This window comes from Anabas testudineus, chromosome 24 (genome assembly GCF_900324465.2).
Source record: "Anabas testudineus chromosome 24, fAnaTes1.2, whole genome shotgun sequence".
NCBI classification, from domain to species: Eukaryota; Metazoa; Chordata; class Actinopteri; order Anabantiformes; family Anabantidae; genus Anabas; species Anabas testudineus.
Window position 1 is genome coordinate 9,815,701 of NC_046632.1, and position 20,641 is coordinate 9,836,341.

Genomic DNA, 20,641 nt, shown 5'->3' on the forward strand with positions numbered 1-20,641 from the left:
AGGTAACACAATCCATCTATAAGCATCTCTAAAGCTATTTTTGGCTGAGCTCAGTGAATTCCTGGTGTTATGTTGATGCTGTGCTGTTGCTTAGCAACTAGCAGAGAAATAACCCCCTAATCACAACTTCTTCTTTTGTACAGACAGTAACAATTATATATAATATGTAAACCAGGGAGCTTTAGAGGCATTCCTAAGTGGCTTTTGAAAAGTTTAAACAGAGACAGCCTAGCTGTGTCCTCTTTTTCTACATTTTATGCTAAGCTAACTGCAAGAAGGAGCTTCATTTTTCCTGTGCAGGTATGGGAGCGATATCAGTTTTCAGTCAGTAATCACAAGGAAACAGGAGGTGATGATGTATGTACCTGAGCCTCCATCTTGGCCCTGCGTTCCTCCTCCTCTTTGCGTTTCCGCATGTTCTCGTTCTCCTGCTGAGCCTCAGTAAAAGACTGCAGGAACTGGTCAAAGATGCCGAAGAACTCGTCTGGTTGCATCTTACTGGCATCCTCACCAAAGTGCTTTACTGCCCTCTGAAACTGTGAGACCAAAGAAAAGGGGGCACACAGAGAGGGGAAGGTAGCATTAGACTTACAGCAGGACACAGTAGAACCATGCTTTACTCTGTCTTTGACTCTTTTACAGGGGACTCATTAGGTCTCAGCCCTTTGAAATCAGAGCACGGTACCAGTAGTGGGGCTTTGAAGATGGTGTTAACCCAGATCTGACCAACTACTGATTATAGCTGAGGCAAGGCTGGAGCCGGAGCCCAAATTAAAGCAACGTGTTTGTTGGGTATTTTTCACAGTACGTTAAAATGGAGAACATCCAGATGTGACGACATGCTGAGAACATATATACCTTCAAAGATCTGTATGTTAACAGCAGCTCTGTCAGTGACATGCAAACTCTTATTAGGTGGAGCAAAGATGCATGGCAGGGTTTTCTGAATGTACTTGGCATTCGAAGGTTCAAACAGGTTTGTGCTTGCTCACAACAGGAATCAAACATAATTTATGGAACACATGAAAAAAAACACCTGAAGTGTCACATTTATCCCGTCTACCTGCAGAAATGTTATTATAAAATAAGAAGCTATTTGGAGGGTCGGCAGGTTGCCACTCATGACTACAGACGACCCTGTAAATGATTCACAGAATCTGAGGGTTTTCAGGTGACTGGCTGAGCACATGGGTCGATTTGGTGGAAAACGTGCTCTTGATAATACTGTTCCTGCTTTGCACCAGTGAATGTCACATAAATCTACCTTCACGGTGTCGAGCTCTCCCTAAAAAGGTGAATGTTCTCAGGTTTCTAGGGGGAAAAAGTCAGTTTCCCGTTAAGATAGGGTTTGTTTCCTTGTGTACTTTCACACAGATTGACTTTGTTACTTTGAAGCTTTCACTTCAAGCTATGACACATACATTTGTCCATACAATGCTGAACACAGTTGTGTAAAATAATCTGAGCCTCTGCCTCTATTCCTGGTTTCTGGTGCACACAAGGCATCCAGCAGGCTGACAAACAAAGCGTCTTCAGCTCTGCAGCAGGAAGCTGAAACACTTCACTCCGGCTGCTTGCTTTCCTAGAGAGGTGACTGATAGGGTCAATAAGGCGTGTAGAAACAGCTGCACATAGAGGAAATGGGATGCAGGCTTTTAGTGTCTACAAGTGACAGTGGTGCTGTCCAGTCAGCTCAAACAAACACTCCACAGACTTACCAGTTCTTTTGCTTCTGTGAGAGAGTCCTCCACGTCGGAGAAGCTGAAACTTGCCACAGTGATGAACTGACTCACCACGGACACAAACTTGTCACCGTGTTCCTGTGGTCGCTGTTTCTGGTACTCTAGCTCCTGTTAACGAGAAGACATGAGTGAGACGTGGCGAAAGGAATTAAAAATGACTTTATACCTGAACTAAACGTACGTGGCAGCTCGGACAAAAGACAACATGTACTGTCTAATAAAGGTTTGTGACTCACGCTCTCGACACTTTTCAAGCCGCTGCGCAGGTTGCAGATATCTTTTTCCAGCTCAGTCATGCTGTAAACGAAGAAACGGTTGTGTAATGAATGTAGCAATGAGAACAGTTGGCAGTGCTTCCTAACCATCTTGACTTATGACTCTTTAAAACAAAAGCGTGTCTAATCTTGACTTCTTGGCACTGCCATAGATGGCATAAACCTGTTGCATGTTTAGTTTAAAGAGATGAAACTTGCACCTATTCTGCTACTGTCTCTTTATGTAACCTGTGATACTTCTTTTCATTTGTGGTAGTCATCAAGGGCCCTTTAGAGGTTCCTAACCCCCAGATGACTGGGGGACCTGTGCTCCACCTACTTGACTTTGGCAGCCTCTGGGATATTCTGCAGGTCTTCCTGGAACTTCAGGACTTTGGTATATTTCTTCTCCAGGATGGTGATCAGGTAGTGCAGGAGAGTGATGTTTCTGCAAACACAGATGTACACACACTGAGCTGGAGCAGCCTTCAAGGCAGCGAATGCGTCAAATGTGCATTTTTTCTATTACGTGCGGTCACATCATGAATATAGAGCTTGATACTTACTTGTCGATGCTGGATTTGGTGTCAGCAATCTTGTTGAGTGAGGAAACTTTGAAGCCATAAGCGTTCCCCCTCTGACCCTTGTTCATGTAGTTTCCAAAGGCCAGCACCACCTCCAACAGCTGCTTCAGGTTTTTACTGTGTAAAATGTCTTTAGATGCCTTGGCCAGAGCTGAGGCAAAGAAAATCAATGTTTCCAAGTGAATTCTTCAACATTTTTAATTTGATTCGCTTCTTGTTGGTGGCAAATGTCAAAAGGTAAAAATACTAAATATAAGTGTATTATGAGCTTTAGAAGATAATACTTTCCAATAGTTCATTAACAAAATACTGTACGAGGGTTTTGTTGTTAGAGATAAAATGTTCCGGGTGTTTTAGACTTTTCTCACCTTCTACTTTGGGTTTGATCTCGGCTATCCTCTCTGTGAACTTCTTCTTGAAGTATAGTGACTGCAGCCGCTGCTGGTAATGGTTTATTCTGGACAGTGGAACATAAATAGACAGAAATAATCAATTAAGAGATGGGAAATCCACACATTTAGAGAAGAACCACAATCATGGACATTGTGTTTAAACAAAATAAAGCAAATTGCCTGTGTGCTTACTAAATGGCACATATAAAACCTCCATTGTGGCAATGAAGCTTATTTTTGGCTGAGTTATGTTTTCAGCCTATAAACCACTGACTCTGCAGCTAATGAATGCCAGTGACACATCTGTCCTCCACTCTGTTCTGTTAGTTGAATAAACCAAAAACTGCAAACTAGAGTAAATTATTTAAACAAAACAAAAACCTAATTGTATTATGCAGCATTTAACTATCACACATTTTATTTCCTTATACTGTGGGAACGTCACATGCTTTAGTTACTAATCTCTGGTATGCAGTTAGTGGCCGAGTTATGGTTTTGTTCCTTTAATCTTACAAGACTTTGTTTACTAAACTGCAGTGCAAATACTTTTATTACATTACAGATACTATTTATTCACTAAAACAAATTTAGAAAATGTGAATCACACGGCCAACTATTGTTCCTTGCTAAGTAGAAAACCATGCATCATTTCATGTATCTGCTATGAGTAAGACAATAGCTATTGTTTGTCAGATCTGTGCTGCAGAGCGCTGCACTGATATGAAGCAGTCAGATCTGAGATAAGCATCCGTTTAGTGCTGAATTAAAATGATAACACTTGAGGGAAAAAAATAAAAACACTGTACGAGTAAAGTACCTGCTCATCTCATAGAGGAAACGGTCAGGTTTGGCCATGCGGTCAAGCTCATGTTTGTGTTCCTCTAGAAGATCCACATCGCTCTTTTCAGGGACGAACTTCAGCAGCTGAGAGAGGAAGGAAAGAAAATCAGTCAGTGTTAACATGCTTAAATTGATTACAACTTGTAACAGACAGTTTGTAGTAGGTTTAGTTTTAATCTAAATACACTTTTGAATACCAGGATACAGTCATGATTCCTTTGCTTTGGCTGATCTGCTTTTGCAGGTACTTTCCAGCCTTCTTTTATTGCACATTATTAAAAGTAAAAAGTCGATTACTTTTATACATAGGCCAAGGCAAACATGGTTCAGGATGAACTTGACTTGTCTCTCATCCCCCCCTTTTCTTGTTTAAATTACTTTTTTTAGAAAACATGATGATGTACCTGCTCCAGCATGTCTTTGGGAAGGTCCTCCTGTTCGTCCATGGTTAGAATGGCTCTCTTGATCTCTTCATTTGAAAGCTTCAGCCTGCAATACACAAGAGATTGGCACATTAAAGATATACCACAACATGTTTTGTAAAGGGTGCAATGATGTACTAAACGTACCGTGATAGAAGGATGTTGCAGTTTTGAGCTCGGCGGCCATCGATGACTGACAGCTCCTTGACTTTTTTAGAGCTCAGCGTGTCGTCTTCTGCTTCTTTCTGTGAGCAAAATGATAAAGGTTACACGGCAGCTTTTAACGTAAACACATGTTAGTCTATTTTGTTACAGACACCCAACAAACACAACAATGACGTCCTAAAAAACAAGAGCTAAAAACACACCAAAATACACACTATTAAACAAACAGAAGAAGGTTATCACACACAAAGAAATTCTGTTGACGTGCTGTATATACAGGATTCTGTGGGACACAGTTAAATAGACTCAACAAAACACGTAGCTGGTACAACAGGACATCAAAACATGAACAAATTCACAAGGAGCGACAAAAATAACTAGTGTTAAGTGAACTCACCTGTTTGCTGTTATTGATCATAAAGAAGTCCTAAAATGCAGGCAAGAGGCAGGGAAGATGTAAGCACTCATTAGGATAAGTAAAGCAGTTATGTGATTGCAGCCCACAAAAAACAAACAGCAAATGAATTACGCTCATTCCGTACTTAGATGACAATGGCTTCATCAGTAATGAGGTGAGCAGCAGTGAGACGGGAGCATGTGCTCAGTCAATCAATACGTGCTTATAGTTCACATGCTGTGCACAGAAGTAATTAATCTGCAAGTTTTGCGTTTAAGCTAACCAGACATTTACTTTTATTTGTGAGTCTGGGTGTTATAAAAAATTAAAACTACCAATTTACTTTGAAAAGACTCATGCTCATTCTGTTCTGTGCAACTCATACAGATATTACTGACTATGATTATCTAACAACTAAATCAAACAAACTGAAGCCACAGGAAGGAAACGGCTAATTCTGAGCAGCTTACTCATGCATTTACAATCACATATGGAAAAATGATCAAAACCACATTAAACTGCATTCCATTCAAATATAAGAAGACATTTAGGATTAAAGCATGAAGGTTTTGCAATGTCCAAATTTATCTGCCAATTTCACCCTTCTTTTAGTTTGTTCCCTTTTCTAATAATTAGAAAACCTAAAAAGCCAAGTCTAGATCAAGAAATGCAAGCCAGCTGAGCTCTCACTCATCCAACACAACCCGTCAATCCCCAGTCCTCTCTGACACTAGACAGAAACGTGAGCTGAGATGGAGGGATGAACAACTTGTACCTGCTGTCGCTGATAGGCTGAGAAGGTTTTTTCAATGTCCTCCAGATCCAGGATTTTGAAAACCTTGGCATCATCCACCTCCATCCACACTGTGCCTTCCAGTTTATTCTGAATAGAGGAAAATATCATATCATGTTTGAAACAAAGCACCAACACATTCAGGTGTTTTCTGCTTCGACTGTGCTTACCTCCGCTAACTTGGACCAGTTGAAGGACTTCAGTGGATTGCATGGCTGAGGAATGTTTTTCTTTTTCAAGGATGGTCCCAGAGGTGCTCCTGGTGGTGGAGGGGCACCTATGAAGGGAGCAAGTCCAGGAGGAGGCGGGGGACCACCTGGTGGAGGGGGTGGGGGAGGCGGAGGAGGCATCATACCACCGGGAGGTGGTGGGGGAGGCGGACATATACCAGCGAAAGCTGGCACAGGTGGAGGAGGCAGAGGGCCACCAGGGGGGCCAGGTGGGAGGGGAGGGCCTCCAGGAACAACAGCTATCCGTCTCTGAAGAGAGTTTTAAATGTTACTACCAGGATTATAATCATATGTTCACCACTAAATGATGCATTTCTAATTATTCATGGGCAATTAACTAGTACTCTGGTTAACAACAACAATAATCATAATTAAGCTCATGTGTAATGAATTAAAGGACAACATACAGTGCTGAGTTCGTGCAGTCGGGCTGTGAGTTCGGACACTTGCTGTTTGACATTCTTGTGCTCGGTGCTCTCCTTCTCCAGCTTCTCTTTCATCTTGTTCAGCGTCTGCATCATGTCCTCTTTCTCCTGGGTCTTTGCATCACATTCACGCTCCTTCTTCTCAAACTTCTGCTGCAACTCATGGTGCTCTGATAGGAAGTGACAGCAATATGTTCATCATATTAAGTTTACTAATACTAATACTTACTACTTTTACAAACTTATTCTGTTTCAGGTAAATCATTTATATTCACACACACACACACACACCTTTTCTCATTTTCTCTGCCTGCTCTTTCCATTGTTTGACCTCATTTTCATTGACCAGCCTGCAGAGAGGATGACACATGTTAGTAACTTAAGTGTCTACATGAACTTAAAAGGGAAACTATTTTGAGCCAACACATGGTTTTCAACAAACATATCGCTGTCACTTTGTTTTCACAAAGTGGTCTGCTCCACAGACTCATTCATGTGTCACTCTGTCTTGGGGAAAGTCCAGCACTCACATCCGGACAACGTTCTTCACGTTAAAATTCTCCAGTGGTGTGACATCGGGGTCGTGACCTTTGTCATTCTGTAGGACCATCTGCTGGACGATACGATCCAGCAGCAGCCAGTACTGCACCGTGTTACCACTCCTCTTGTCTAAAAAAGAAGCAAAGACAGAAAGAGATTAGTCTCCTGGCTCAAGTTTTTTTGCCTTCCCTATGCAATACTTGATTAATATCTCAGGAAAACACAAAGGAATGATCGGTACAGGGATTTTTTCAGAAGTACACTGATAAGCCAAAGAGTGGCACCATAATTACAGGTTGCAACAGGATGACACATGTAATTAGAAAGAGATTGGAGAGACCACATCTGCCAGAGGGGAAAACATGTTTACTGTTGTCTTGTTATTTAGCCTGAAACCACACACACACACACACACACACAGACACATTACTGTTGTGAGGAAACCTGTTATTACTTTTTACAAGTGTTACAACTGTTCAATACACCACATCATATTCAGTATTTAAATTTCCACTCCCCTTTCTATTTCATCACAAGCTTTATTAAACCCTTTGTAAAACCACAATGCCCATATTAACGACTGAAGTGTTAATTATATCTATTATATTATAACACTTCAAGAGAGCAATTGAAGTCTTATTAAAAAGCTATTTACAGAAGAAGATGGTATCAAACAAATGGCTACTGTAGCAGAAAATTTTATCAGTCTTTTACACTTTTTGCAGGAAAAGAGTAAGAAAAAATAAATATAACCAAACAATGTCAGACACTGGGTGGGCATGTGCTATTTCTGCGTAGCTTCTAAACTAAGCCATTATATAGTTTTTCTCTTTTGAGGCAGAAACCAGCAGCCTTGTTTGAAATCGTATTCGATTTGAGGATATTTTTAATATAGGTCTTTAGCCTCATTTTAAAACAGGAAAGACTTTGATGTGTTTCATAGATTACATTACAGTAACAAGTAATTTAAAGAAACACTTACGTGGCATGAGGAGACAGTGATGCAGTACAGACATAAAGTGCGGGTATGCATCAGTGAGGTTCATCTTCTTGCGGATGAGATCAAAAACTTGGGTGGCACTTTTGGTGTCTATATGTACCTGGAGAAGAACAACAGCTTAGTCGCTACCCACTGCAAAATATTATGGAAACAATAATGGAAGAGTAGGTAGAGGATGAGTTTATCTTTTCCCTACCGATTCAAAACGTTTTGACAAAGCCAGCTCGTCCTCGTTCCTCAGCATCTCAAAGTAGTCTAAATGTCTGAAGTGTCAGAGGGAAAAGAATGGATTAGAAAGCAGCCCGCAAATGTGATGTAGTCATAATTTGGAAATATGTCTAAAGAAAGAAATTATGACTGATTCTGTAGTCAAATCTATTATTTCTACAACAGCAAAGTGTCTTGTGGGAAAGTGTTTTCTTACCACACACATTTCAAATCTTACAGCTTTTTATCAACAAATATTTATTGGCACAACTCAGCAGCAGACAAACTGTTCAGATATTCCTGGGTAAATGTAAATCTCACCTGTCTAATGTTGAGTTTTCATGAGAACGTAGCTTATCAATCACAGGTTGGATCCCCAGCATGAGAAACTCATATCGTAGGTGGATACGAAATTCCAAACTTTCCTATATGAAAAATTTTAATTGACAGTAAAACAGAAGTAAATTATGTTAAAAATAGTCTTAAGTCATGAAACAAGGGACATGACGACCTTCTAGTGTTAAAGGAAGCATAACTCACCTCTCCAGCACCTTGACTCAGCACAGCATTAATAAAAGACATGATGGCTGTTTTCAGGTTGACCTCGTCTCTGTATCGCCCTGTACTCCGGTCCAGATCATTTATAAGTGTCTGAGGGATGACAGATCATTAAAGGGTATTTAATGTCTTCACGCAACATTGCTTGTAAATGACTTTACCTATTGTCAAAAAGATTTAAACTGTGCACCTAGTTTGATTCCACCCACCTGAAAGCGTGTCCTCTCACAGGCAAAGCGCTGGTAGTGCAGCATGGCCTGCAGGATTTTTTTGTGCCCACCAGGCACCAGACACACTGCACCCATGATCTCAAGCACGGCCACCTTGGTTTTAACGTTCTCCGTGGCCAGGCTCTGAGCAATGATGTTGATGCTCTCGGAGTGAGAGAGGACGTGGGCGCGGCCCTGCGAGTTGTTCATCAGAGCTTTGATGCAGCCGATCAGAGACGTGTGGATCTGTGACTCAGTGGTCTCATAGTCCATGCTCTTCAAGAAGTTCAGGATACATGTGAGGCCATCCAGGTCAATGAAGCGAATCACAAACCTGTGAGGAGAACAGACATGGAGAATTGGAACTTAGTGCTTCTGGGAAGGCCGGTTTTAATGTGAAATTATAACACAAATGCAGTAAAATTTAGAAAATCTCTATTTAGAAAAATCTTTATTTACTTAGTTTATCCAGATTATAAACCATAACTGAATCATCTTTAACCATAATATGTCAGTGAGTGAGGTGTCCTTTAATTGACACTGCAGTGACCTTTATAGGTATCAGTTCATAAAGGACTCATTTACATACTGTGAGAGACAAGAGTGACGTACAGGGTGAGAGGAGGTTAAAAGAGAAAGGAAATGCAGCAATATTTGAATTTTAAATGTAACGGAAAATGTCAGCAGATTGCAGAGGAGAGGGGAGGATCTTTACAAACATGTTCACCTCATTGGTTGTGTCCTCAGAGCTGTCTTCAAGCTCTCTATGGTTTTGTTCCTCTCCTCCTCATCTTCCTTCTCCAGAGCGAGGAGCGTCTTTCTCTGTTCAACAGACGATTCAACAACACAAAGATCTGAGCCAAAAGATGCATATGAAACAGGGAAACTAAGTCCCAGAGGAGAAGACCTAGATTTAGCTAAAAAGGAATATTATTTATTATGACACCACTGTGACAGCATAAAAAGTACAAACTGCTGAAAGATGAAGATTGAAACATGTGACAGACAATAACACAATGATATGATTCCATAACATTGTTCAGGTGTCTCCCTAGATTAGAACAGAAGAAAATGTAAAGTAGAAAGTGTGTCATTTGTTGGCTCACTACAAGCCTCAGTTAGCTGAAAATTGTCATGTCTGTTTTTGAGATTTGTCTCAAATGCATTTGCAATCTTGGACCTTTGACTTGGATAATGAAAAACTATTTCATAAGGGAAAACAGAGTGAGAAATGTCTGGAAGAGCAACAGAGGACAGATCTTTCTATTTTATAGCCATTTTTATATCCAAGAAAAAATAAATTGCATGTTATTACTTACAGCTGCCATTGAATTGAGCTGATCAATGTAGTATTCTGGCCAACTAGTTGCACTTTTGTTTTCTTCTTGTTCCTGAAACAGAGAGAGTGACAGAGAGGCACTGAAGCAATGTCAAACAACTATCAGATAAATACATTCATTTTCCAAGATACAGTTAGTTTATGAGCATCAGTTTAATTGTAATCAGGTAATAATCAGGTTATTTGGTTCATGTCACATTTGAATACAATAAAGTTGACATACAAAGAGAATTTTATTCCATCATGAGACTGGCTTTAAAAGATATCTAATATACAGGCACGAATAAACACATAAGGAAGAGAAGGTCTGAGGCAGAAATAGACAACAGACAAAAATGGAGCAAGAACTCCAAGTAGGGCAACACAGATATCCAGCCCATTTTACCCTTCAGTGCTTCACTGAGTTTCAAGATGTGGCGAGAAGTGCAGAAAAGAAAGCACAGCTGCTGGAGAAAATCTTCAGATTAGTAAATGAATGTTAAAACTGCAGATTAAGGACATGGTCTGACTTATGCTCAGATTAATCTCCAGACAGGCATGTTTGTATTACAAGTGAAAAATAACGGCAAGATTTTTCTTGGATAATTTCATTTTCTAAATAAGGGGAAACACTGAGGAGAAAACGACTTGACCCTGAACTTGGCTTGTACATAAAAGGCCCCAAGGCTTTCATTTTAACTCTTGCTCCATTAAGCACAAGGGAGCTAACCATCAGAAACTAATTGGGCGTCAGTTAATAAAGCAGCCTGCAGAGACTTGGCTGCTCTGGCAGAGACTGCAGGCCTTGGCTGGTCTGCAGTAACAGGAAGGCCTGATCCTGCTGCTCCATCCACCACCAGTGCCAGGTTGACCAGGCAGGCGCTGGAAGAAGTTCAGTCCATTAGTGCAGCAGACACAGAGGTGGGACCACTTCCTTTTACCTCTTAAAGAGTTCATCTCTCTGAACTGTCCTGGCTGTACCCTGCCTCTCACCCTGTGACAGCTGGACTGGCTCCAGCACCCCCACAGCCCTTAACAGGAAAAGCGGTTTGGATAATGGATGAATGGATGGAGTTCATCCCTCAACTAGGAAGTCAGCAGTCTTCAAAAGCTGGCAGTTTATTTAAGGTCATGATAAGAGGGAAAAGAGGACTGTATTTTAGTCTGCCTGTAATACATTTTAAACAGATCAAAGTCACTGTAGGAAACAGGAATCAATCTCAGCTACAGCATTTGGGAGTAATGGGACAGTCAGCATGAAAGAGACAATACAGCTCTGTCCTCTTAGATTTTTTTAATGAAATTTGAAACCAAACTTAGTCTCTGCTAACAATGAGTAAATCTGCTTCTTGGCAGATTATGTAGCCCAGAGGAGAGCTGACAAGGACTAGGAAGAAGATTGATTCTCTGCAGCATGATTTCATCAGCTCAGGTGCCCAGCCAAACCAAACAGCTAAAGACTTTGACTGACTTTTCAAGGAGCAGCCCGTCTTCTGAAGGATTTCATCTCCAAGAAACAACTGGTAAAAAGAGCACCCTCATCACTCCTGAGCTTGGAGCGCCCTGATAATGACCCCACCTCCCTCCTTATGATCCCTCCTGACTCACATACAAAAGCTGCACCTGTGGAAATGAAGCCTTCCTGTTTGCCTTGGATAACTGCTCCTTCCTGTGCCTCTTTTTGCCACTCACACACACGTGTACACACACTCACACACCCTTCCTCTCTGAGCTCAGATGGTGAGTTTGTATCTGTCTGGTACAGGGCCAGAGCCTGCTGCAGAGTCAGCAATATTGATTCCTTTCTGTCCCCTGCAGGTTGATGCTGCTGCTGTCCTCTACATTTGCTGCAGCACTAAAACACCCCTGCATGTTCTGTTGAAGCTCAATAGAAGCAGACCAATATTTTGGGGTTTATTATTAGGTTACTTTGGGCCCAGGGACTATTCCTAATGAGGTCACTAAGTGGGTCAGAGCAGGAACAGGAGCATGAATGTAATGTTTCCATTCACACCATTTCACCTTTTCAGTGCATCAATACTTACAGTAGTGATTAAAAGCTAACCTCTAGAATTTTCTCTGTCACTGTATAAATATGACCTGAAGTGTGATGTATTTCCTTAAACAAATTAGGCAAAAATAGGCTACACTTCTATTGTAGAAAATGAGCAACATACACACACACAGTTTTCGTATAAAGGGGAGACGGGTATCCAAACTCTGCTGAAAGGTAAGACAATACACCTATTAGTTACTACAAACGCCTGGTGGTATAATCCATCCAAAAACTATATAAATAAGTCAAATACAGATTTACAGGAACTCTACACAAATTGTATTTATTTTTGCACTTTATGATATGCCTTTCTGCAGCTGTGGTTTCCCTAGATATGTACTGTACACTTAAAAACTAATTACCTATCCATCAGACTAAATCCCAATACTCCTCACCGGATGCCCTGCATGCCCTGTCTGCATATTAGTCAGGACAGGATATCCTACACATTCATATCTGTGGCCTTGAGAAACACTGCTGAAAAAAATGTGATGACACATTCAGTGATCGTTAAGAAAATCAATTTGAGTTGATCTAAACTACAACAGGCATCTGTGTTTTACTGCTTGCTGAGGATGAATTCATATACAGGGAAAAGTCCTTCAATCAGGAAGAAAAGACATGATGAAATATGACACTGTCACAAAGTGGTCGAGTATGTTATGGCTACATGAATACTTTAATGGGAGAGATATATTATCTAAATGATTAAAAAACCCTTTAAGGAACTGATTTTGTGTTTTTCAATCAAACAATACAAATCTTTTGTCTACAAATACTTAAAAAGATTACTAGTAAAGACTAAAGATACTTCTTTAGTCCTGCAACATATTTTAGTACTTTTTAATTCCTGACACTACCCTCCCTCTTAGTGGATTATCTAATGGAACACACTAGATCTAACTTTCATATTATTCTCTTGACACCTGGCTATTTTTATATCCATCTTGTGTAAAATCTACTCAAGTTAGGCAAGTAAGTGAACGAGTTCTTCACTGTGGAGCTTTGATCAGGAACTAAAGATGTATTATGTAGTGTTGGGGAAAGTGACAGTAAATACTACATTAAAGACTGGTGAATAAAGGTATTAGAAAGTACACTGGGTGGAACAGGACTGGTATGCGTCTGGCTGCAGTGGTTTGCTTTCTATTGTATAGTAATATTGGCAGTTTATGCTGTGGTTTCCCATGAATGACAAAGGTTGACAGACTGTGCAAATACCACTAAGTGAAAAAATCATATGCCGTTTGGTGATGAAATATTCTGAAGTAGGTACTTCAGCAGTCAGCTCGCTTAGCAGGAAGACTGGCAACAGCTAGCCTTAAACCACATTCATAACATTTGGTCAAAAGCACTTGCCAATTATGAAGTCTGAAAGTCGCTGGACACAAATGAGGAAAATAAATTAATTTGTTCCCAGAAAGACATTTGTAAGCAGCCAACACAATTTGTTAGTTAGAGCACTATTTGAGTCTTTACCTGGATTATAGCAGCTAATGTTAAAGGCTAAACACAAACTTCAGCGCATCACAAAAACCAGTTAATACTTACTAGCTCTAAACAAAAGCGTGAATAATATGTTCTGTATGTTAAGGTGGGACAAGCAGTTGACATACACCTGACATCAGTGATGGAAAAAATATAACTGTCTGCATTCCTTAGACACATTATGCAGACAGTCATGCTCGGGCCTGTCACAAGCACAGGGACACAGTGACGCAAGACTTTGTGGTCTCTGTTTTACAAAACACACTGCTTCAGGTGTCAACAAATCAATGAGGGAGGCGATTACACAAACTTGGCAGCTGGGATATCTGCAGATATAATTCAGAAAAAGCAGCCAGCTGGCAGCGGACGTGTGGAGGCTGATGTGAAGTGACATAATGCACAGTGAGCCTTTTACCTTCTTTTTGCTGCAGTAGATTTGCCATTTCTTCTCTGCAGGCAGGGCGAACATGGCTTCCCTGTGTTTCTCTGTGAGGTCAAGCTCATCCTGCAAAGTGAGAAAGAAATGCAGGAGAGGTGAAAACAATGGTTGGGAAAAAGAAAAGCTGGATATCATGTCTTCATAATCCACTGATGGACAAGTATCTGCTGCCTAAAAACAGAGAGTCATTCTTAAAACAAAGAGTACAGACGGCTGCACAAGCTATCGAACCGTCACGCTGCCAATTTAGAAATATCTACATAAATCAAGTCTCTTTTATTCCCTGAAACAAAAGCATGTGCTATGATTAGTTGCATTTGAGCTCTGTTTTCACTTAAGAGGTTCAGTTTGTGCTAAATCTTTTCATGATCAGCAGGATATCACCAGGTGCTCTCATCGTAAATTCAGGACGACTCTGAATCAAATCAGTTGTCTTGCAGATTTTACCCATGTGAGTAATAGAGGGAAAGATGAGGCGTGGTCTGCCTGCTCGACATGTGGTAACAAACATCTGGAAACAACATGCGTCATGATGTGTAACAGAGGCACACAAAGGGAGCTGGCGGGGAATGTTCGTGTAGATAGCTAAGAGAATTTGGATAATTGAAACGTTTAAGTTGGAGTCAAGGTATCAGATAATTTCCAATGGCAGTTTTAAATTATTTGAGAGTTTTCTGAGCTTCAACCTCTTTGCATTTTGGTCCACATTACTTCAGACAACTATAGCTAAATGAGTTTCATGTGAAAGATGGTGAAAGTCACGAGAAAGCAGATAATGGGAACACGAGTCTAAACGGGAGATTAAGTTAATGTAATGTTATTTATCCATCAGACTGATTGTTAAATGTCTTCTGAATCTATTCATTATGGGAATTGTCTTTGGGCATGCTCTTTCCTAAACCCACTGTGTCTTGTGAATCAATACGTGCTAAATGTGCTAAAATGGTTGCGTGGACGATTGATTGAATTACATCCATATTCTCACTATTAGGCAGTAAATGGGGTAAATTCAACTGTACATTTATTGATCTGTAACATTATAAACAGCAGATACTGCACAGTATGTGCTCTATGAGTAATTAAGGCTGAGAGCAACTCACTTTGACTGTCAGCGTTTGGAAAACTAATCACGTAAACCTTATGTTGTCAGGTTTCAACTGATCGTTGAGCAGATGAACATCTTCCACAACACAAGTCTTTCTCCCCCCCCCCAAACCTGTTGTGATTACACACCACATGGTGGCTCATACTGGGTGAAAAGAAAAACACGTGGCCGTTTTCCTTTAGTAAACAGAGCAACTGAAAGCCCTCTTGTTGTCACACTCAACTTACTCAATTATGTCTTCATAAAGGGTGGAAGACAAAAACAAGCAATTAGCAGATGGAGGAGGCCGAGACCGTAAGAGCTCCTGAATGAGGTCTATTGATGTGCAAAAATGTCACGCTTAGATTACTGTGGCAACCATGGGAGAAAAAAATGGGGCCAGGAGAGAGAGTGGAGTACGACAAATTAGAAGTGACAATAAAGCAGGGAAAGAATAGCACCCCGGCCCCGTTGCTCACATGAGAGTGTAAACTGGTAGGAAGTGACAGTTCATTTGTAAATGTCTTCAAATGTTACAGACAGCGACAACAACGAGCTAAGACAACCTCAGAATTTATTAAAATCTAGAAATGGAAAATATTTATAAAGTCTCTTGTCAATTCAGGAAAATATATTTCAGGAATTTCAGAGTTTTTATTTTTATCTTCTTTCCCCTCTCCTTTTTTACAGTTGGCTTATAGACGTCACAGGGTCTAGATTTGTTTTGCTTTTTACATCTTCACTTCTCTGTTAATTTGTCTGAAGTTCGGTTTAATGTGTATATGAAATAAGGTGTATTTTCATGACACTTTTTCAAAGTTGTAATTCTCAGGATACATTTTTTTATATATATACTTTAGAGAATATGTGGATACAGTCTGGGTTGTTGACAACATTGGTGTTTTGAGGCACAGAATAAAACTAAGATATCAGTTTTTCAAGGGGCTTGCTGAGATAATGTGACCAAACCTGTTGAAGATGTTTACTGAAACATGATCTGAACCCTTCTGACAGACAAACCGCTGGAGCCTGTATTTCATTAACAAGGGAAAGCAAAATAATGTCTCACCACCAACTCTGAGAACATGCTATCGAGCTCATCATATCCTGGCATCGGCAGCGATGGCTCCATGGACTGCAGGGCAAAGTCCTCCCGCAGCCTGTAGGTGATCTCCGGGTGATCGTTGCTGTTAAAACAGCAGAAGATGAAGGAAAGGCCACCACGGCCACTGCCACCACGTTTCCGAGGTGCCATGGCTCTCCAATGTGTTCAGCTGCTTAGGTAGGGAGGGTGGGAGGCTCCTTCAGGGCCTCTATACAGCCTCCTCCACCTCAGAGTTTGGCCTCCGTCAGAGAGTTCTGTGGACACAATGAAGAGACACAATGAGTTTCTTACACTATTCACTACACTGTAAGAGTAAATTGGTTCTGGCCATGTTGCCATTTGTACAACAACTGTTATTTTTTAGCAGCTGAACAATATAAAACTAAAATTAAGGCTCTGAATTTACACACTTACAACCTAAACCTCTGCTCCACAATAATGATTTAGAACACAGGGTCAGAGTGAGTAACAGCGAGCGCAAACACTGAAAGACTTTATATAATGACTACACAATAGTGTCCCCTGAGAGTTTGATGTTTGAAATGGAAACCATAATTTGCCAGGATTAGTGTCTTTAGACCTTTTCATCTCCCCTTTCTTCCTATTCAACTCTGGCTTTCCTCTAGAGACCTAATAAGGAAAGATTAAAGGGGTGTGTTTACAGTGACTGAGTTGAGAGCTGTGTGAGGCTTTTTGTTGTTTTGGAGCTTGGTTTGGTCAACGTGAGCATCAACAGGTCTTCATGTAAAACCACAAGATGAGTCATTACATTGTGAGTAAGTCGGTCTGTGTGTTGCTCAAATAACGTGAGATTTACGAAATCAAAGTGCGATGTAATCATTTGATGTGTCACTCCTCACTAGGCTCTTTAAAGGTCACATGATTACACATTTGGTTTTGTCTCTAGCAGCTGAAATTTCACCAGTAATGTAGGAAATGCCCCACCTGCCGTATATGACAGATAAAAAGACAGATCAGCTGTCATAAATAACGTGCATTGCTGAGGAGGGTTGAGCACATTACAGAAATCTATGTCCTTCCAGGTGAAAGGACTATCATGAGTTTTTTTCTTTTAGCCACACTACTACTGTGGCTCCAAGGATGACAATGTTAGTGTGGCAGGCGGTCCAGGCTACCATCTGAACAACTAGTGGAATGATTAAAATGAAAAAATCAAGGTCTTCAGAGGATGAATCATAACAAACTCTGATGATCCTCTGACTTCAACACAGCGCCATCATAAATTTGACATTTTTATTTCTGAGCAAAATGTCACAATAACTAATTATTGGAGTTCAATTAAATTTGGTAGAGACATTCAAGTTTGCCTTAGCACAATTTCAAATAAGCTGTAACTTAACTTTAACTTTCATCCAGTGCCACCATTAAGTCAAACTTTCATATAGTGTGGTTTATAACCAAACTAATGGCAGCCCCACCGGCCACAGCTTTACTTTGTGTTTAGCTGAAATTCCAAAAACAAAGACCAAAGTACAGCCTCACACAGCCGTTAGCATGGCTGTAGACTGTCCAGTTTAATATTACAGCCCTTCTCTCATCTCCTCAGGGGGTATTTTAACCTGAGATCAGATTAAACTGTACATGGAGCATTTGGTTCTCTCATTCCAGCTATCCAAACACTAACAGCGACAGCTTAGTTTGTTGCTAAAGCTAAAATCTGATACCAAAAGCAGGAATTTGAGACAAGACAGATGTTGGACCTCAGTATTAAAATCAAACAGCTTTGATTTGCAACAAACAACTAAGATAGGAGGCATCTGCAGTCTGTGCTCTCAGACCTGCTGGAGGACGTCCAAGCAGGAATAATGGATAAGATAATAGTCCACAAGACTTCTCTGCTGTCTGGCAACTAAAGACATGGTATCCAGATATCCCTGAGGAAAATGTCGTCAGTGTGTCACAATAAAACAGCTCTGCAGTCTTGCTCCCAGCGGTGACCAGTGTTGTGACGCCAAGTATCATTACCACAGAGGCTCTGCTGATCTGCAAGAATTTTTGGACGCATTTTCTTTGTGACTGGCAGCCGTAACATAACGTAACCACATTCACTTGACCTTTCCCAATAATTTTCTCTAAGTCAAAGGTTTCGCCCAGACAGTATGCATCATATGCAAAGTGATCTCTAAATTTAACTTCTTCAGTTTATGTCCTTTACTGTAAACTAAGATTGGAATGGACTAAGGGCGTGTTGTCTGTTCCAAAAGGGAAAGTGAGGACATTTCCTATGGCAAATTTGCCTAAGTAGAGTTAAGTTATATAAAGTAAAGTCTTTGGTCTACCTAAATAAAGCCTGATGCCATCACTGTCCCATTTTAGTTGCTTTTGTGGTTCATCTGTGTCTCTGCTATCCAGCAGCTACTTCTGAGATTTGGAAAAGTCACTTGAGTGGTCAACAACTGTTCCCAACCACCAGAAAAATCATATTATTTTCATTTGCTCCTTAATCTTGGTTTTAATATTTCTCATTTAACATGCTGACAACGGCAAAAACCAAAATGCAGATCACAAAAAAGGTCTATTCTATCTAGACTATAGTCTAAATTGTTTTTGATCACAAATACCATTTTTGACACAAACTGTGATGATGAATTATTACAATGACCATTCAGACACACCTTCTGCCTCTTGGTGGCCAACAAACTACTAACAACTGAGAAAACTGTCAAACAAAACTAACAATAGCTAAATTGATTGCATTACTAGAATAGTCATTCTTTTCTAAATAAAGACTGCTAATGCTCTGATATATACAATGTTTAGTGAATGAAAAAGGTTAAACTGTGCTATGTGGACAAGGCGGCTGAGGCCAAATGGCCACACGTGGGATAAAGTACACAGCAGCTCACTCCTTGAACACAATGAATGGTGTATTTATTTTGACACATCCTTGACTTTTCCAAATAGACTACCAAAGGTCTCAGCAGCAGCTGCTCGGCTTCACGCTCACCATCTATTCTAGCATGAAGGGATGAAACAAATCAAAGCCCTCCTTGACCATATTAGTCCACAAAACTGTCCATCTTTTCCATTAACTAAAGCGAATAGTAAACTTTGTATAAACTTGTGAACTGAAGTGGGACAGTGTTGGTCCCCATCCAACTACAGGAACCCGTGGGTGTGCCACAGCTCGGCCATGTGTGAAGGGTACGACAGGGAAGGTTTAAGGTCTGAACAAACAAGCTGTGTCAATGTGGAGACTTTGTGTTTGAGCTGTAATTGTTAACCTGTGAGACCCGAATGCTCTGACATTAGCCCCAGAGGCTGTCTGTAAGACGGTCAAGGTTCCCTACATAACAGAGGCCTGTTACAACAAGAGGACATTCCTCTCATACCCAGGTGAGCCTTGTGACCCCGAACAACACCCATACGATAAACACTGTCGGCCGTCACCTGCTCTAACTGAGGGAAACACACACTACCTCAAATTACAGTTCATGCGTGTACAACTTAACCTGTCACACTGACACTTATTTTTCCAAGAAGTAAAATTGAGCAGAATTAATTATTATTTCCAGCGATTATCACTGTAGTAGTGATGTTTGAAATGCTAACAGTCTGACAGTTAAAGATGATAATTCTCGGCAACAGCTGCATTTTCCATATCATCAGGAAGAATGGTGTTTATACCAACATAAATTGACTCTTGTACTGTTCAAGAGAAACATCATGACTTTTCTAGGCTGCTGCTTACAGTACAAAGTAGATTCTTTTGTACTCTATTCATACACATCCAGTAATTAAACCCGCCCACCCATATTCGCACAAACACTAATTTCTTTGTCTGTAGGACATTTCTATCCTTGGATACCCTTGTTGTTTTCTTGAACATGTGGTTTGGTGGGTACCTTGGCAGGAGTCCAGACTGTAAAAAGAATCCCAGTGTTTGTAAAGTGAGTGTGAGCCTGTGCATGGTGCCTGCACAAGACCTCTCCATTAAAACCTGTACAACTGTCAGGTCAGCTGGAGAAAAGGCAGGAGACAAGAAGAGGATCTTAAGCTAAACACAGAGACATGCTCACATTACTAAACATGTGCAAAAAGGAATGAACAGACAGGAAGAATTCAAAGATGACCCGACACTTTTCATCCAACTGTCTCTTTCTAGCTTTGCCAAGGCCTCTTCCTTTTCCTTCTCTTTGACTCCATTCATTGTACTGATTTCTTCAACAGATTTTAAATATGTGCTTAATTGTGTCAACATTGTGTTGTGGACATACGGAAATAACGCTGGCTGAATTTTCTCGGTGCTACATGGGTCTCTGATCCAGAAGCTAATCCCCATTAGTTCCCTAACAGTACATGCTGTAGTACTTCTATAAGAAACTTCATGTACTTCATAATAGCTTTACTGTATAAAGGTGGAGGTACCAAA

General features: G+C 40.6%; 1 protein-coding gene across 3 annotated transcripts in view; it reads right to left on the reverse strand.

Annotated features, from left to right (window-relative positions):
- LOC113149338 (disheveled-associated activator of morphogenesis 1) overlaps positions 1 to 20,641 on the reverse strand; it is a 39,715-nt gene that overhangs the window by 1,528 nt on the left and 17,546 nt on the right. For 2 of the 3 annotated variants that reach the window (XM_026341404.1, XM_026341405.1), the window contains exons 2-25: positions 16,213 to 16,502; positions 14,036 to 14,125; positions 10,078 to 10,149; positions 9,486 to 9,580; positions 8,759 to 9,092; positions 8,532 to 8,642; positions 8,313 to 8,416; positions 7,981 to 8,047; positions 7,767 to 7,884; positions 6,775 to 6,913; positions 6,536 to 6,594; positions 6,227 to 6,414; positions 5,760 to 6,068; positions 5,572 to 5,679; positions 4,797 to 4,826; positions 4,382 to 4,479; positions 4,217 to 4,301; positions 3,790 to 3,896; positions 2,949 to 3,037; positions 2,563 to 2,731; positions 2,337 to 2,444; positions 1,979 to 2,039; positions 1,719 to 1,850; positions 366 to 536 (exon numbers count right to left, since the gene is read on the reverse strand). In XM_026341404.1, the coding sequence (XP_026197189.1) occupies positions 366 to 536; positions 1,719 to 1,850; positions 1,979 to 2,039; positions 2,337 to 2,444; positions 2,563 to 2,731; positions 2,949 to 3,037; positions 3,790 to 3,896; positions 4,217 to 4,301; positions 4,382 to 4,479; positions 4,797 to 4,826; positions 5,572 to 5,679; positions 5,760 to 6,068; positions 6,227 to 6,414; positions 6,536 to 6,594; positions 6,775 to 6,913; positions 7,767 to 7,884; positions 7,981 to 8,047; positions 8,313 to 8,416; positions 8,532 to 8,642; positions 8,759 to 9,092; positions 9,486 to 9,580; positions 10,078 to 10,149; positions 14,036 to 14,125; positions 16,213 to 16,398 (3,030 nt within the window). In that variant the 5' untranslated portion in view covers positions 16,399 to 16,502. The remainder of the gene's footprint in view (positions 1 to 365; positions 537 to 1,718; positions 1,851 to 1,978; positions 2,040 to 2,336; positions 2,445 to 2,562; positions 2,732 to 2,948; positions 3,038 to 3,789; positions 3,897 to 4,216; positions 4,302 to 4,381; positions 4,480 to 4,796; positions 4,827 to 5,571; positions 5,680 to 5,759; positions 6,069 to 6,226; positions 6,415 to 6,535; positions 6,595 to 6,774; positions 6,914 to 7,766; positions 7,885 to 7,980; positions 8,048 to 8,312; positions 8,417 to 8,531; positions 8,643 to 8,758; positions 9,093 to 9,485; positions 9,581 to 10,077; positions 10,150 to 14,035; positions 14,126 to 16,212; positions 16,503 to 20,641) is intronic. The other variant, XM_026341406.1, reaches the window with a different exon arrangement.